Raw genomic sequence first — 14,321 nt, 5'->3', positions numbered from 1 at the left:
GCGGGACAGACAATGGACTGTCCAGCTGGATGGGAGAGCAGGGAGGCTGCAGGCGGTCTCCTTGCTTGGCGCAAGAGGCTGACACTGGGATAGATAAGGGGCTGCACGTCGCCTGTCCAGCTGCATGGGAGAGCAGGGCGGCTGCAGGCGGTGTCCTTCGCGGGGTGCCAGAGGCCAAGAGGCCCAGTCCCGGACCCCCGCTAGGCGTCCAGGTCGAAGTCGTCGCGCGCCTCGTTGTAGTCGAGCACGTGGCGGCGGATCTTGGAGGCGTCCACCCAGGTGACGAAGTCCTCCATGGCGCGCGAGACGAGGAAGGCGGGGTCGGTGACCACGTCGGGGCCCACGCGCACGTGGCCCTGCTCCACGAAGGCCACGGCGGCCGCCAGGTGCTGCGCCATGCGCAGGCGCAGCAGCACGCAGGGCAGGCGGCGGCGGCAGAAGGCGGAGGCGGTGACGCGATCGCAGAGCTCGAGCGAGCCGCGCGTGGGCACCAGGCCGAGCGCGTAGAGCTTGGCGAGCAGCGCGGCCGTGGCGCGCGCGCGGAACGGGTCGCGCTCGGGCAGGTCGCGCAGGCGCCGCGCCAGGTCGCGCACGGCGCGGCTCAGCTGGTTGTAGCGCGTGTAGTCCTCGCGCCGCTGCAGCCGGTAGCGCCGCAGCACGCGCAGCTCGTGCAGGTTGTGGTCGGTCGCCTCCCAGTTGAGGAAGTCCACGCGCTTCAGCAGCTTCTGCTCGTGGAACTTGAGCTTCCGCACCATGGCGGCGGCCTCCCGCGGAGCGTCTCGGCGCGGGCCGGCGCGCCGACTTCCGCCCCGACGCGCGGGGGCGTGTCCCCCTGGAATTCGGACCAACGAGAGAAAGGCTTGAGACCGCTCGGGCCACGCCCCCTCGTTTTCACTGGCTAAATGCGGCCGGGCCTTCGCGGCGATGGGCTCTTCCTACTTCCGGGTTCCTAGCTTCCGAGTTCGCGGCTTGGGGGCGGAGCTTCGGGCTCGGCGCGTCAGTGACGTCACGGCATCCTTTCCTTCCCAGAGCGGGCCTGGACCGGGCGCGTGAGCGACGTCACGGCATCCCGGTCCTGGACCGGGATGCTCTAGGCTAGGCCAGTGCTTCTCACTTACTTTCCCGAGCTGAAAGTGGACGGAAAGTCAAGGCCCGGCTCGGCCCAGCCCGGCCCTTTATTCTTGGCTCTCAGGAATGAGCCTGTCTGAGCGGGCTCTGGTTCACTTCGAGAACTGAATTTTTTTGCAGCAGGCGAATTGGAGTTCTTGTGCACAGGACTCGCCTCCATTCGCCCTAGGCCTAGCCTGGGACGCCACCTAGCCGCTTACTGGTGGTGTTGCTTTTCATTGTCAAAATAGAGTTGACAGCTGGAAGATCATCCTTGTAGCATTTGTTACATAGGGAATACTTCTCTTGAGGAAACTCGGCAGCTTAAGAAAACGTCCCTAAGGAGGTGGATGAAGTTCACTGGCAGATTTACGTCTGAGGAATTGGGGTTCACCCTTCTGGCACCACTAAAAAAGGGGGGAAAAAGGCAGTAGGGCGATTGTCTTGCACGTTGCTGACCCTGGACGGACCCAGGTTCTATTCCCAGCATCGCATTTGGTTCCCGGAGCCTGCCAGGAGTGACTTATGAATGCAGAGCCAGGACTAACCCTAGTCCCGCCGGGTGTGGCATCAAATCAAAAACAAAAAAAGTAATTGCTAGGACTATTTAATAGTCTTTGTTTGTTTGTTTTTGGATCACACCCGGCAGCGCTCAGGGGCTACTCCTGGCTCTACGCTCAGATATCACCCCCATCAGGCTCGGGATTCGAACCATTGTCCTTCTGCATGCAAAGCAAACTCCCTGTCTCCATGCTATCTCTACGGCCCCTATTTAATAGGTTTTATTTAATTCCAGCCATGCAGGGCCGGAGAGGTAGCACAGTGCTAAGTCATTTGCCTTGCACGCAGCTGATCCAGGACGTGCAGTGGTTCGAATCCTGACATCCCATTTGGTCCCCCGTGCCTGCCAGGAACAATTTCTGAGCGCAGAGCCAGGAGTAACCCCCGAGCAACGCTAGGTGTGACCCCAAAACAAAAACAAACCAAAAAAAAGGGGTCCGGAGCGGTAAGGCGTCTGCCTTGCCAGCGCTAGCCTAGGACAGACCAGGGTTCGATTCTGCAGTGTCCCATATGGCCCCCCAAGCCAGGAGCAATTTCTGAGCGCATAGCATAGCCAGGAGTAACGCCTGAGCATCACCTGGTGTGGCCTCCAAAAAAACAAAAACCGAAAACTGGGGCTCAGAGCGATGGCTCAGTGGTAGGGCCTTTGCCTTGCACATGGCTGACCCGGGACAAATGGTTAGATCCTCCTGCGCCCCATATGGTCCCCTAAGTCAGAAACAATTTCTGAGCGCCTAGCTAGGAGTAACCTCTGAGCGTCACCAGGCGTGGCCCAAAAACAAAACCACAAAAATTTCAGCCAAGCAAATTATCTACTCTTGTAACTTTTTTCTTTTCTTTTTATGTGTCCGAATGGAAACCAGGGCCTTATCCACATGAAGCATATGCTCTATCACTGAACCTTATTTCAGGCTCTTCTAATTTTGCACTTATATTACCTTTTTTTTTTTTTTTTTTTTGGGCCACACCCGGCGATGCTCAGGGGTTACTCCTGGCTGTCTGCTCAGAAATAGCTCCTGGCAGGCACGGGGGACCATATGGGACACCAGGATTAGAACCAACCACCTTTGGTCCTGGATCGGCTGTTTGCAAGGCAAACGCCGCTGTGCTATCTCTCCGGGCCCACCTTTTTTTTTGAATGGCTGGCATACCCAGCAGTGCTCAGGGCTTATTCTTGGCTTTGCACTCAGATGACTTTTGGCAGGCTTGGGGGACCATATGTAGGGCCGGGGATCCAGCCCTGATCAGCCACAAAACGGCAAGAGCCTTCTTGACTAGACTATTTCGCCTGCCTTTAATTTTGGTTTTGGTTTTGGTTTTTGGGCTACACCTGGTGATGCTTTGGGGTTACTCCTGGCTCTAGGTTCAGAAATTACCTGGGTCAGCCATGTGCAAGGCAAACGCCTTACCACTATGCTATCACCTTTTCTTTTCTATCACTATGCTAGCCCCTTTTCTTTTGTTTAAAAGAGAAAAATAGGGCCTGGAACTATGGTACAGTGGGAGAGGGTCTTTGCATTGCATGCAGCCAACCCAGGTTTGATCCCAGGCATTCATATGGTCCTTTAAGCCTGCCAGGAGTGATTCCTGAGTACAGAACCAGGAGTAACCCCTGAACATTGCCAGGTGTGGCCTCAAAACCAAAAATAATAATAAACTAAAAATAGAAAATAGGGGATGGAGTGATAATACACGGGGAAGGCACTTGCCTAATTGCAGAGATAGGAATAACCTCTAAGCATTGGCTGGTGTGACCTCAAAACTAATAAATAAATAGGGGCCAGAGATGATAGTGCAGCGATAGGGCGTTTGCCTTGCAAGTGATCGACACAGGACCAACAGTGTTTCCAATCCTATATGGTCCCCCATGCCTCCCAGGAGCAATTTCTGAGTGCAGAACCAGGAGTAACCCCTGAGCACCACTGGGTATGGCCCCCCCCAAAAAACAAAATAAAACAACAAAATAATAATACTAGAGAGAAATACAATGTGACAGAAGAGAGAGTATAGTGGGGAAGGTGCTTGCTTTGTATACCTGTAAGCTACTTCCTGACAATACTGAGACCTTTTTTTATTTTTGTCACACCTGGCAGTGCTCAGGGGTCACTCTCCTGGCTCCACGCTCAGAAATCAGTCCTGGCAGGCTCGAGGGACCATATGGGATGCCGGGATTCGAACCACCGACCTTCTGCTCGCAAGGTAAACGTCTTACCTCCATGCCATTCTCCGGCCCTAATACTGAGACCTTCTTACTCAAAGTGTAGCCCATGAACCAGCAGAAAGCTTGTTGGAAATGCAGAATTTCAGGTTCTATTCTTGATTTTAAAAAATCAGCAATTCCCACTATCACACCTTTGATATATTTTTTTTGCTCTTATCCTTTAAGGAAAAAAAATACAACTTACTGAACTTAAAAACAAATAACTGTAGTAGAATGCCTGTCTTGAATACAGGCAGGGGATGGGAAGGGGGAGGGGGTAATGTTACACTGGTGAAGGGAGGTGTTCTGATTATGACTAACCCAAATATGATCATGTTACTTAAATAAAAATATATTTTAAAAAAATCACAAAATATGGGGCCGGAGAGAGAGCATGGAGGTAAGACATTTGCCCTGCAATCAGAAGGTCAGTGGTTTGAATCCCGGCATCCCATATGGTCCCCTGAGCTTACCAGGAGCAATTTCTGAGCGTAGAGCCAGGAGTAACCCCTGAGCACTGCCGGGTGTGACCCCCCAAAAAAAAATCACAACATGGGGCCAGAGAGATAGCATGGAGGCAAGGCATTTGCCTTGCATGCAGAAGGACAGTGGTTCGAATCCCGGCATCCCATGTGGTCCCAGAGCCTGCCAGGAGCGATTTCTGAGCGTAGAGCAGGAGTAATCCCTGAGTGCTGCTGGGTATTATTCCCCCCCCCAAAAAAAAAAACCCACAAAATGAAAAGAAAAAAAACAAAATGCAGTGAAGAAGATTGAGTTAATCAGTATACTTACTGGCTTTTGCAAAGTTGCTTACCAAACATCAGGGTTCAGACCCTGCAGTGCTTAGGAGAACATGTGGTGCTAAAGATCAAACCTGGGCCTCCTGTATGCAATGGATAGACTCAACCCTTTGAGCTATTTCTTGAGGCGTATATTGAAATTTGTACTAGAAGCAATTGCAAATGTGTAACAGGAGATAGACAAAAATGTTCATATCAATGGGACTTAACTCAGTATTAAAGCATTTATTTGACATGTGGGAAGCCTAAGTTCTGGCATTTCACAGACAAAAAAATAAAGTTAATAGTAGTACTGTTAAAATTTGTCCCTCAAAAATCCATCAGAGAGGGGCCGGGCGGTGGCGCAAGAGGTAAGGTGCCTGCCTTGCCTGCGCTAGCCTTGGACGGACCACAGTTCGATCCCCCGGCGTCCCATATGGTCCCCCAAGCCAGGAGCAACTTCTGAGCTCATAGCCAGGAGTAACCCCTGAGCGTTACCGGGTGTGACCCAAAAACCAAAAAAAAAAAAAAAATCCATCAGAGAGACTGGATTGATAGCACAGTAGGTAGGGCATTTGCCTCGCACACGACCGACCTGGGCTCACGCTCCAGCATCCCATACTCCTGAGGCTGCCAGGAGTCATTTCTGAGCTCAGAGCCAAGAGTAACCCCTGAGTGCCATTCAGTATGGCCCAAAAATAATTAAAAAAAATGTATCATGGAAAATAAAATTCCATCAGGTAGGGGCTGAAGAGAGATTAGATAGATGTGAGGGTATGTGCCTTACATGTCACAAATCTGGTTCAAATTCCTAGAACCACATATGGTATACCAAGCACCAAAGGAGTGACCCAAGCACAGAGCAAATAGTAGCCCCTGAACACTGCTGGATATGTCCCACTCAAAAAAAGTCCGGGCTCGGAGAGATAGCACAGCAGTGTTTGCCTTGCAAGCAGCCGATCCAGGACCAAAGGTGGTTGGTTCGAATTCTGGTGTCCTATATGGTCCCCCATGCCTGCCAGGAGCTTATTTCTGAGCAGACAGCCAGGAGTAACCCCTGAGCAATGCCGGGTGTGGCCCAAAAACCAAAAAAAAAAAAAATCCATCAAATTAAATTGAACAAATTAGATCAAATAATATCGTATTATGCAGCAGTAATTAAAAAATGTCAAGGGCACCGGGCGGTGGCGCTGGAGGTAAGGTGCCTGCCTTGCCTGCGCTAGCCTAGGACGGACCACGGTTCGATCCCCCGGCGTCCCATATGGTCCCCCAAGAAGCCAGGAGCAACTTCTGAGCGCATAGCCAGGAGTAACCCCTGAGCATCACAGGGTGTGGCCCAAAAACCAAAAAAAAAAAAAAAAAAAATGTCAAGGGCTAAAGTGATATAGTATAGCAGATAGCATATTTACCTTGCACGTGGCTGGTTCAAATTCAATCCCTGGCATCCCATATAGTCCACTGAGCACTCCAGAAGTAATTTCTAAATGCAGAGCCAGGAGTAACCCCTGAGCTTTGGTCTAAAAATCTAAATAAGGGGGGGCCGGGAAGGTGGCGCTAGAGGTAAGGTGTCTGCCTTACAAGCGCTAGAGTAGGACGGACCGAGGTTGGTTCGATCCCCCGGCGTCCCATATGGTCTCCCCAAGCCAGGGGCGATTTCTGAGCTCATAGCCAGGAGTAACCCCTGAGCGTCAAACGGGTGTGGCCCAAAAACAAAAACAAAAACAAAAATCTAAATAAGGAGCCAGAGCAATAGTACAACAGGTATGGTGTTTGCCTTGCATGTGGCTGACCTGGATTCAAATCCCGGCATCCCATAAGATCCCCTGAACCTGCCAGGAGCGATTTCTGAGTGCATAGCCAGGAGTAACTCTGAGTGTCACTGGGTGTTGCCCCCGCCAAAGAAAAAAGAAAAAGAGAAAGTGCGCACGCAAGAGAGAGAGAGAAAGAGAAAGAGAGAGAGAGAGAGAAGAAGAAGAAGAAGAAGAAGAAGAAGAAGAAGAAGAAGAAGAAGAAGAAGAAGAAGAAGAAGAAGAAGAAGAAGAAGAAGAAGAAGAAGAAAAGTGTCATAGAAGTAGGGTTGGTGTTGGGTGGAACAATGGGAGAGTAACTGGGGAAATTTGGTGACAGAAAATGGACATTGGACAGGTGTTAGAACATTTTATGACCAAAATTTAACTATCAACAACTTTTTAACTTTATATCTCACAGTGATTTAATTTATAAAAGAAATGAAGGGTGGGCTGGAGTGATAGCACAGAAATAGGCATTTGCTTTGCGTGCTGTTGACCCAGGACAGATCCAGGTTTGATCCCCAGCATCCCATATGGTCTCCTGAGCCTGCAAGGAGGGAATTCTGAGCGCAGAGTCAGGAGTAACCCCTGAGCACCGCTGGGTGTGGCTCAAAAAAAAAAAAAAGAAAAGAATAGAAAAAAGAAAAGAAAGGCCTGCCAATGGCCCCTAGGTAGTAATTGGGTATGGTCCCAAACAAAAGCAAAACAAAAATATTGCTATGCCATAGTATGTGCATGTGCTGTTCAGATTTATAGACACTGTTAAGTTGTTTTCTTTTTCTTTCTTTTTTTTTTTTTTCTTTTTGGTTTTTGGGCCACACCCGCAGTGTTCAGGGGTTACTCCTGGCTGTCTGCTCAGAAATAGCTCCTGGCAGGCACGGGGGACCATATGGGACACCGGGATTCGAACCAACCACCTTAGGTCCTGGGTTAGCTGCTTGAAAAGCAAATGCTGCTGTGCTATCTCTCCAGCCCCTCTTTTTTTTCTTCTTTATGTACCACACCCAACAACACTCAGGGGTTACTCCTGGCTCATCATTCAGAAATCACTCCAGGCAGGCTCTGGGGACCACATGAGAAGCTAGGGATCAAACCTGGGTTGGCCGTGTGCAAAGCATATGCCCTACCCACTGTGCTCTCTATTGTTCCAGTCCCTGATAAGCTGTTTTCTAGCAGCACAGCACCAGCATCGTCAATTGTACCAATATCTACTCTTTTGGTTTTGCATGAGGATTCCCTTTGTTCCTCACTCGTCCAACATTTAGTTTTTGTTTTGTTTTGTTTTGTTTTTGTTTTGGGGTTCAATCCAGCAGTGCTCAGGGGTTACTCCTGGCTCTATATTTAGAAAATTACTCCTGGCAGCTTGAGAGCCATATCAGGATGCTGGGGCTCAAACTAGGATTGACCTTACCTCTGTGCTATTGCTTGGTTTATTTGTGTTTTGATTTTTTTTCTGAGCTACACTTGTTGGTTCTTGGCTCTGCACTGAGGAATCACTCCTGGTGGTGCTCAGGATACCATATAGGATCCTTGGAATCCAACCCGAGTCAGCAGCATGGAAGGCAAACACCCTACTACTGTCCTTTTTTTTTTTTTTTTTTTTTTAGAACCTACTACTGTCCTATCACTTTTTTCCTTGATTGTTATTTTTCTTAACACTCTGAGGATCAAACCTGGGCCTCACACAACAAACATTGTAGCAATGGGTTACTTTTTTTTTGGGGGGGGGCACACCCTTGGTGCTCAGGGATTACTCCTGGCTGTCTGCTCAGAAATAGCTCTTGGCAGACACGGGGGACCATATGGGACGCTGGGATTTGAACCAACCACCTTAGGTCCTGGGTCGGCTGCTTGCAAGGGAAACGCCTCTGTGCTATCTCTCCGGCTCAGCAATGAGCTACTTTCTTGACACTGATTATTACTTATCTTTGTCTTTGAAGGGGCCACAGCAGTGTAGGTGACAGGCAGGATCACTCCAGATGATATGCCACCCAAATCTTAGGTCCAAGCTTTTGGTGCTGTCTGGGTGCTGGAGTGAGTAGTGTGTTTTTTGTCTTGTACACGGCTGACCCATGTTAGATACCTGGCATCCCATGTAGTCCCCTGAGCCAGCCAGGAGTAAGCCCTGAGTACTGCTGGGTGTGCCCCCTCCAAAAAAAAAAAAGTTTGGTACTGTAACCTAGTGTTCTGGAAGGCAAAGAGGAAAACTACGGCTACACTCAGCAACTTCATTTCTGATAGGAGACATAGTGGTGCCAGGGAATTCCCTTGTCCTTGAACATGATAGGTATGTGCTCTACCACTTGAAAAATCTCCCCATCCTCCTTAGTCACTTGTTAAATATTTTTGCCATCTTTGAGCACCACTGGAAATGACCCCTTTTTTATATTGTTATTTTGGGCCAGAGATCACTCCCAGTAGAACTTGGAGGACCATCTGAGGTGGCAGGGATCAAACCCAGGTCAGCTACATGCCAGGAAAGCACCCTATCCTCTGTATTGTTGCCCTAGCTCACTGTTTTACCATTTTGGTGAGTGAAAGTATTTCCTTTATTTGGTTTATTTCCTGTTTTTTGACCACACCCAACTGTGCTCAGGTTTCTTCCTGGCTCTTAGAAATCACTCTTCACAGTATACAGGAGACCATATGTAGTATCAGGGATTTAACTGGAGTCAGTCCTTTTATTTTGGGGGGGGGTCACACCCAACATCGCTCAGGAGTTACTCCTGGCTCTCCACTCAGAAGTCGCTTGGGGGACTATATGGGATGCCAGGATTCAAACTGGGGTTTGTCCAGTGTTGGCCGCATGCAAGGCTAATGCCCTACTACTGTTGCTCCAGCCCTTGGAATCAGTCCTTTGTAAGCAAGCACCCTGCCCCTGTATGTTCAGGCCCTTCATTGTGGTTTAAATTTGCATTTCCTCTAAACTTTTGCTACAACTGAGATGGAACTAGAGAGTATCATATTCAGCAAAGTCAAAAGAAGGATAAAAGCTGGTATGTATGGTATGTAAAGAAACAAAACAAGGGAACTCGACAATAGCAAATGAAAACAAACCCTTGGACTCTGACAGCAAGGGTAGGGCAATGTGAATGGAGGGAGTGGACAACATAAGCATCATTGTTAAAAATGGATTTCAAAAAATAAAATAAAGTGAGTGAGTGATAGCCAGTGGTAGGGCATTTACCTTGCATGTAGCCAACCCAGGAAGGACCTGGGTTCGATCCCTGGATCCCATATGGTCCTCCGAGTCTGCCAGGAGTGATATCTGAATACAGAGACAGGAGTAACCCCTGAGCTCTGGCTGTTGTAGCCACAAAAAAAAAAAAAAAAAAGGCGAAACAAAAAAATTAAAAGGGGACCAGAGAGATAGTATAGGGATTAAAGTCCCTGCCTTGCACGTGGCCAACCCCAGTTCAACTCCCAGCACCCTATCTGACCCCATAGGGGCCTCACTAAGAATCACTCCTGAACATATAGACCCAAGCTCCTAGACACTTCCAGGCATAGTTTCAAACCATCCCCCCTGTCATCTGCCAAAAATAGGGACATAATCAGGAGATAGCTGACCCAGTACCAAATGTTCTTCCCTAGTATCACAAGGAAGAGACCCAGTAAGCAAGCCAGGACTAGCCCCAGCACTCTGTGTGTAGCCCCAAAACAACATATATACAAAAGAAAAAATATATATTTCTTCCTTCCTTCCTCTTTCTCTCTCTCTCTCTCTCTCTCTCTTCTTTCTTTTTTTTTTTTTTTTTTTTTTTGGTTTTTGGGCCACACCCTTTGATGCTCAGGGGTTACTCCTGGCTATGCGCTCAGAAATTGCTCCTGGCTTCTTGGGGGACCATATGGGACGCCGGGGGATCGAACCGTGGTCCGTCCTAGGCTAGCGCAGGCAAGGCAGGCACCTTACCTCCAGCGCCACCGCCCGGCCCCTCCTTCTTTCTTCTTTCTTTCGCTCTTTCTTTCTCTCTCTCTCTCTCTCTCTCTCTCTCTCTCTCTCTCTCTCTCTCTCTCTCTCTCTCTCTCTTTCTTTCTTTCATTTTCTTTCTTTGAAGAGGGAGGTTTGAGAGACAGAGGAGAGCAAATAGAAGCACAGTCTGAGGAATTTTCTTGTTGGCTTTGAAGATAACTAGATTTCGAAACACAGAGAAATATAGTCATATTTCTAGAAAGGTGAAGGAGGCAAGAAAGTGAATTTTCCCTCAGAGCCTCCAGAAGGAATGTGTCAGCCTCTGCTGATACCTGGGTTTAAGCCCAGTGAAACCCAGTTTGGACTTCTCGTCTCCAGAACTAATGATATTTATTATTTTAAGTCACTGTGGTGATTTCTTACAGTTTCAAAAGTCATCCAATATAGACTCTTTGCTGTTTTTGGAGGAGCTATGAGAGTAAGAGTGGAATAGTCTGGACCACTCCTAGTGGTGCTCCGGGGGTACTTCTGGCTGTGTTTGGGGTTGTTCTGGACAATGTTCAGGGTATCATATGTGATGCCAGGGATGGAACAGGAATTGGCTCTATGCATGTCAAGTGCCTAAATCCCTGTTTTCTCTTGCTCAGATTTTACTTTTCACCAACCTATAGGAAGACTGCTTTATGATTCTTGACCAGTTAAATGCTGCACAAATGCCTTCTCCTGGTTTGCACTCTGTGCCACTCTTCATGGGGGGCCATCCATCTGCCTGGCATCCTCAGCTCTTGCTCAGCAAGCCTACAGCGGGATTTTTTTTTGTTGTTGTTGTTAAATTCTTCCTCCCCAGACAGTAAACAGAATAGATAAGTTATATATGTTAGAGACTTATAAGTATTCTGAGACAAAACTGAGCAGGATACAAAAGAGGGCTTGTTATTTCCATAAGGCATGTCAGGGTAGGTCTTAACTGCGAAGGTGGTATTTTATAGGGATTCAGCCACATGGATGCATAGGAAAAGAGCATTTCAGGGGGCCGGAAAGCTAGCATGGAGATAAGGCATTTGCCTTTCATGCAGAAGGTCATCAGTTCGAATCCCGGCATCCCATATGGTCCCCTGAGCCTGCTAGGAGCGATTTCTGAGCGTGAAGCCGGGAGGAATCCCTCAGCGCTGCTGGATGTGACCCTAAAAAACAAGCAAACAAACAAACAAACAAACACAAACGAAAAGAGCATTTCAGAAAGAAAGATGGTATAAATACCGTAGACAGAATGTTTTAGGCTAGAGCAATAGTACAGTAGGTCATTTTAATCCCTGGCATCCCATATCGTCTGAGCACCCCCAGAGTGATTCCTGTATCTGACTCTGTGTGGTATGGCCCCCACACAAACAAAATTTAAAGCAGAATGTTTCTGGTAATCTGAAGTGACAGTCACCTTGGTTGGAGCACAGTAGCCTCTGAGGGGTGCTCCTGCATGCAAAGCATGTGCTCCAGCCTCTCCTTGGCTGTTAGTTTTTGCAGTGTGGGAGATTGAACTTGGAGTTCAAACATGGAAGGTATGTGCTCTCTAACTGAGCCACATCCCTTGACCTACTGTAGGATATTTCTGTTTTGGGACCACACCTGGCAGTTCACAGAACTTATTCCTGGATCTATATTCCTGGGGGACTATATGGGTTGCAGGAGGAATAAAATCCTTGCCAGCCACGTGCAAGGCAAATTCCCTACCCACTGTGCTATTGCTCCAGTTCCCACTGCAGGGTTTATAAGCCATCATATATCTTTTTTTTGAGGGGGGGTCACACCCGGCAGAATCAGGGATTACTCCTGGCCCTACGCTCAGAAATCGCTCCTGGCAGGCTCGAGGGACCATATTGAATGCCGGGATTTGAACCACCGACCTTCTGCATGCAAGGCAAACACCTTACCTCCATGCGATCTCTCTGGCCCCAGCCATCATATATCTTATGTTTAAGGGAATTCTCTTGAGGGATGGTTTAGGAATACTAGAGGCAGAAAATAAAAAGACTGGGGTTGGAGCGGTGGCACAAGTGAAAGGGCGTCTGCTTTGCACGTTCTAACCTAGGATGAACCGCAATTCGATTCCCCAACATCCCATATGGTCCCCCAAGCCAAGAACAATGTCTGAGTGCATAGCCAGGAATAACCCCTGAGTATCACTGGGTGTGGCCCAAAGAAACAAAACAAAAGAACCAAAAAGCAACAACAAAAAAAACAGAATAAAAAAAGAGGTAGTGCAAGTGGTAAGGCAAGCACTAGCTGTCCCATATGGTCCCCTAAGCCAGGAGCAATTTCTGGGCACATTGCCAGGAGTAACCCCTGAGTGTCACTGAGTGTGGCCCGAAAAACAAACAACAACAACAAAAAAGAAAATATGAAGACCATTAAGTATTGTAAAAAAAGAGCTAAAAAAGTGGTAAAATATGAGATAAAGCAGTTAATGAGATACTGATGAGATAGGTGTCAGGTTAAAAGATTCAGGATACCCTGAGCATCGCCGGGTGTGGCCCAAAAACCAAAAAAAAAAAAAAAAAAAAAAAGATTCAGGATGGGGGCCAGGAAGGTGGTGCTAGAGGTAAGATGTCAGAAAGAAAGTTCTCATTTGTTACCTGAGATGGGGAAGGCTGCCAAGTAGGATAGGCGAGATTTGGAAGGCGAGATTAGAAATTCAATTTTGGGGGCCGGAGAGATAGCATGGAGCTTAGTAAGGCCTTTGCCTTTCATGCAGAAGGACAGTGGTTCAAATTCTACATCCCATATGGTCCCCTGTGCCTGCCCGGTGCAATTTCTGAGCATAGAGCCAGGAGGAACTACTGAGTGCTGCCGGGTGTGACCCAAAAAGCCAAAAATAAATAAATAAATAAGTTCAATTTTGGACGTGTTAGATTGAGATGTCTATTAAATATATAAAAGTCAATGTAAAAAGGACAAGAGCAATAGCACATAGCACAGTGATAGGGTGTTTGCCTTGCACGTAGCTGACATGGGATGGACCCGGGTTCAATCTCCAGCATTCTATATGGTCCCCTGAGCCTGCCAGGAGTAACCCCTGAGATCTGCCGGGTGTAGCCCAAATAAAAAACAAAAACAAAAACAAAAAAGTCAATGTCAAAGAGAAAGATTTGTGAGGCTAGAATTTGAAAAAAAGTTGGATTGGAAATAAAACAAAACATATATAAACAAACAAAAAAAATCTCACCAACACCAACCACCCCTAGCATGTAGAGGAATCCGATCACCACCAGGAATGACCCCTGAGAGCAGAACCCCGAGTACAGATGGAGGTGGCCTACAAACCCCAAACCAACCAACAAAAATTCCTGAACATTGAACATTCTGACTTGTTTGTCCGTGTATACCCAGGCCCTCTGAGCTCTACTCGGGAACTGTCTCCAAACAAAACAGATTTGGGGCATTATTAGCAAACAATGGAATGTGAAGCCCTGAGCCTGGGTGAGAAGATTAAAGGAGTGAGTTCTGATAAAGAAGAGTAGAAGATCACTCTCCTAGTCACTGGCCTGCTAGGAATTGTTGGCAGGTTAGGAAGGTGGTATAAGCGGTAAAGCAACTTCCCTTCTCCCCAGAATAATTGGACCCCACAATTACTCTGGTATGGACCCTGGTCCCCCCACTCCAGCATGCCTACCATAAAATACATATAAAGGAATTGGGGCCAGCGGGAAGGCGTCTGCCTTGTGCCTTGCATGCAGAAGGACGGTGGTTCAAATCCTGGCATCCCATATGGTTCCCCAAGCCTGCCAGGAACAATTTCTGAGCGTAGAGCCAGGAGTAACCCCTGAGCGCTGCCGGGTGTGACTCAAAAACAAAACAAACCAAAAAATAACAAAGAAACCTGGGTGGGCCGCATGCAAGGCCCTACCCTCTGTACTATCGCTCCAGCCCCAGGAAAAATTGGGCTCTTAAGTCCCTTTGGTGAGGAGCTTAAAGAG

The 14,321-nt window shown here is 48.1% G+C and overlaps 2 protein-coding genes across 2 annotated transcripts in view; one reads left to right on the top strand and one right to left on the bottom strand.

The window, feature by feature from the left end:
* Positions 1-200: 200 nt before the first annotated feature.
* IMP3 (IMP U3 small nucleolar ribonucleoprotein 3) lies at positions 201-762 on the bottom strand. Its single transcript, XM_049778477.1, has one exon. The coding sequence runs from the start codon at positions 753-755 to the stop codon at positions 201-203; it is 555 nt and encodes a 184-aa protein (XP_049634434.1). The 5' UTR covers positions 756-762.
* A 162-nt stretch (positions 763-924) lies between these two features.
* SNX33 (sorting nexin 33) overlaps positions 925-14,321 on the top strand; it is a 37,368-nt gene continuing 23,971 nt past the window's right edge. The window contains 1 exon segment of the mRNA XM_049782739.1: positions 925-1,049. Within this exon segment, the coding sequence (XP_049638696.1) occupies positions 925-1,049 (125 nt within the window).

This window comes from Suncus etruscus, chromosome 1, assembly GCF_024139225.1.
Source record: "Suncus etruscus isolate mSunEtr1 chromosome 1, mSunEtr1.pri.cur, whole genome shotgun sequence".
In the NCBI taxonomy this organism is placed as follows: domain Eukaryota; kingdom Metazoa; phylum Chordata; class Mammalia; order Eulipotyphla; family Soricidae; genus Suncus; species Suncus etruscus.
This window is presented reverse-complemented; position numbering and strand designations above follow the sequence as displayed.

What these genes read in the sequence shown, in the direction of transcription:
- IMP3 (XM_049778477.1), bottom strand. Translation starts at nt 755, where the DNA reads ATGGTGCGGAAGCTCAAGTTCCACGAGCAGAAGCTGCTGAAGCGCGTG.